The sequence below is a fragment of the Montipora capricornis genome, chromosome 8 (assembly GCF_036669925.1).
Source record: "Montipora capricornis isolate CH-2021 chromosome 8, ASM3666992v2, whole genome shotgun sequence".
Classification (NCBI taxonomy): Eukaryota; Metazoa; Cnidaria; class Anthozoa; order Scleractinia; family Acroporidae; genus Montipora; species Montipora capricornis.
The window spans coordinates 1,987,806-1,989,205 of NC_090890.1; the positions used below are offsets into that span (position 1 = coordinate 1,987,806).

General features: G+C 37.4%; 1 protein-coding gene across 1 annotated transcript in view; it reads right to left on the reverse strand.

The window, feature by feature from the left end:
• Positions 1-830: 830 nt before the first annotated feature.
• LOC138060815 (Krueppel-like factor 5) overlaps positions 831-1,400 on the reverse strand; it is a 1,947-nt gene continuing 1,377 nt past the window's right edge. The window contains exon 2 of the mRNA XM_068906698.1: positions 831-1,400. This exon is cut by the window's right edge and continues 460 nt beyond it. Within this exon, the coding sequence (XP_068762799.1) occupies positions 1,243-1,400 (158 nt within the window). The 3' untranslated portion in view covers positions 831-1,242.

A 1,400-nucleotide genomic window follows, 5' to 3' on the forward strand; every position in this document is an offset into this window, starting at 1 on the left:
GACTGCTCTGACGAGATAAAAGCCGTATCACATTAGGGCTCGAGTGCCTACAGAGGGATTAAGTTTCCGGTGATAAAAATGAAGTGTGTAATGTGATCAATGAACAAATATTTTCACTGAAAATTGAAGTTGAAGAGTATTGTTTTGGCTCTCGTATTTCCAGCGAAATGACAGGGTGACACGAAGGAGGCTATTTGAGTGATCAGTCAACATGCTTTGATTCTTTTATGTAGTATTTGCTATTATTTTACTGACCCAGATCCGGCGATGTAATCGTGCAAAATCTTCCCAACAAAAAAAATGTTCATCATGACTAATTTGTATAATACACTGTGGGAAGGAGGGATAAGTTCATTCAAAAGATTGCATTCCAATAGACTTAACTATCAGAGTGCAAGTTGAAGTACTGCATATTTCTATGTAATCCATCTAACGAAGAGTTTCCACCTTTAAGGCTCAGGCTAATGCTCAGGTGGATTGCATGGGAATAGACAGCACTTGCAAATTTCTGGCAGTTAATTTGTATGATGCGTGATGGTTATACAATGCTTTTAACTAGAATGCTAAAAGCACAGGGGCGTTCTTTCACTGTTTGAGATAGACACTATAAATATAGTACTTTTTTTTTTACTTTCGTCATCTCAGCTTTTGAAGGAACAACACACAAGTAGCGGTGACAAACATGAGATACACCGAACTCTTGCAGCCCTGCTAGATATCAGATTTGGTACTGTCATTTGTTCTTTTGGTCAGCTTTAACTGAAAAAATAAATCTCCTCGATTAAACAAAGGTAAAATAACTGTAGAGAATAGAGAATGTAAACAGGTAATATCATTGAAGGAATGATAACTTTATTTAACCTGCTCCTTACGCCAAATTAGCATCATTGACAAAGATCCTTGCATGCCAACCAACGTGGACGCAAAAATCGACATGAATATGTTTTCTTCTTTAAAAGAACGCTCGTGTATTATATATACCACTGATATAGATGCATATGCTATGTACAGTTTAACTCACTTATCAGGTTGTTAAAATTAAAGAAGTTGGTCCGAAATATAAATAAAAGTACAAATTTGTTATATCACGTCTACCAAGTACTTGATGTTAATTGGAAAAATAGGAACGTGCGCACGGATTGATTTAGGTATTGCTGCACAAAAATGACGGTCGACTCCGCCGGACAAATGTATCAGACCACTAAGAGTGTTACGAGAAATTGCAAACGCTACACGGGTTCTCTACATTAATGGGTGTATTTTTTTGATATGAGAAGATCGGTGATCTGAACGACTAAAAGATCTTCCACAAAGAGGACATACGTACGGCTTTTCTCCAGTATGTCTTCGATAGTGGCGCTTGAGTTCATCTGAACGTCGGAAACACCACCCACAGTTTT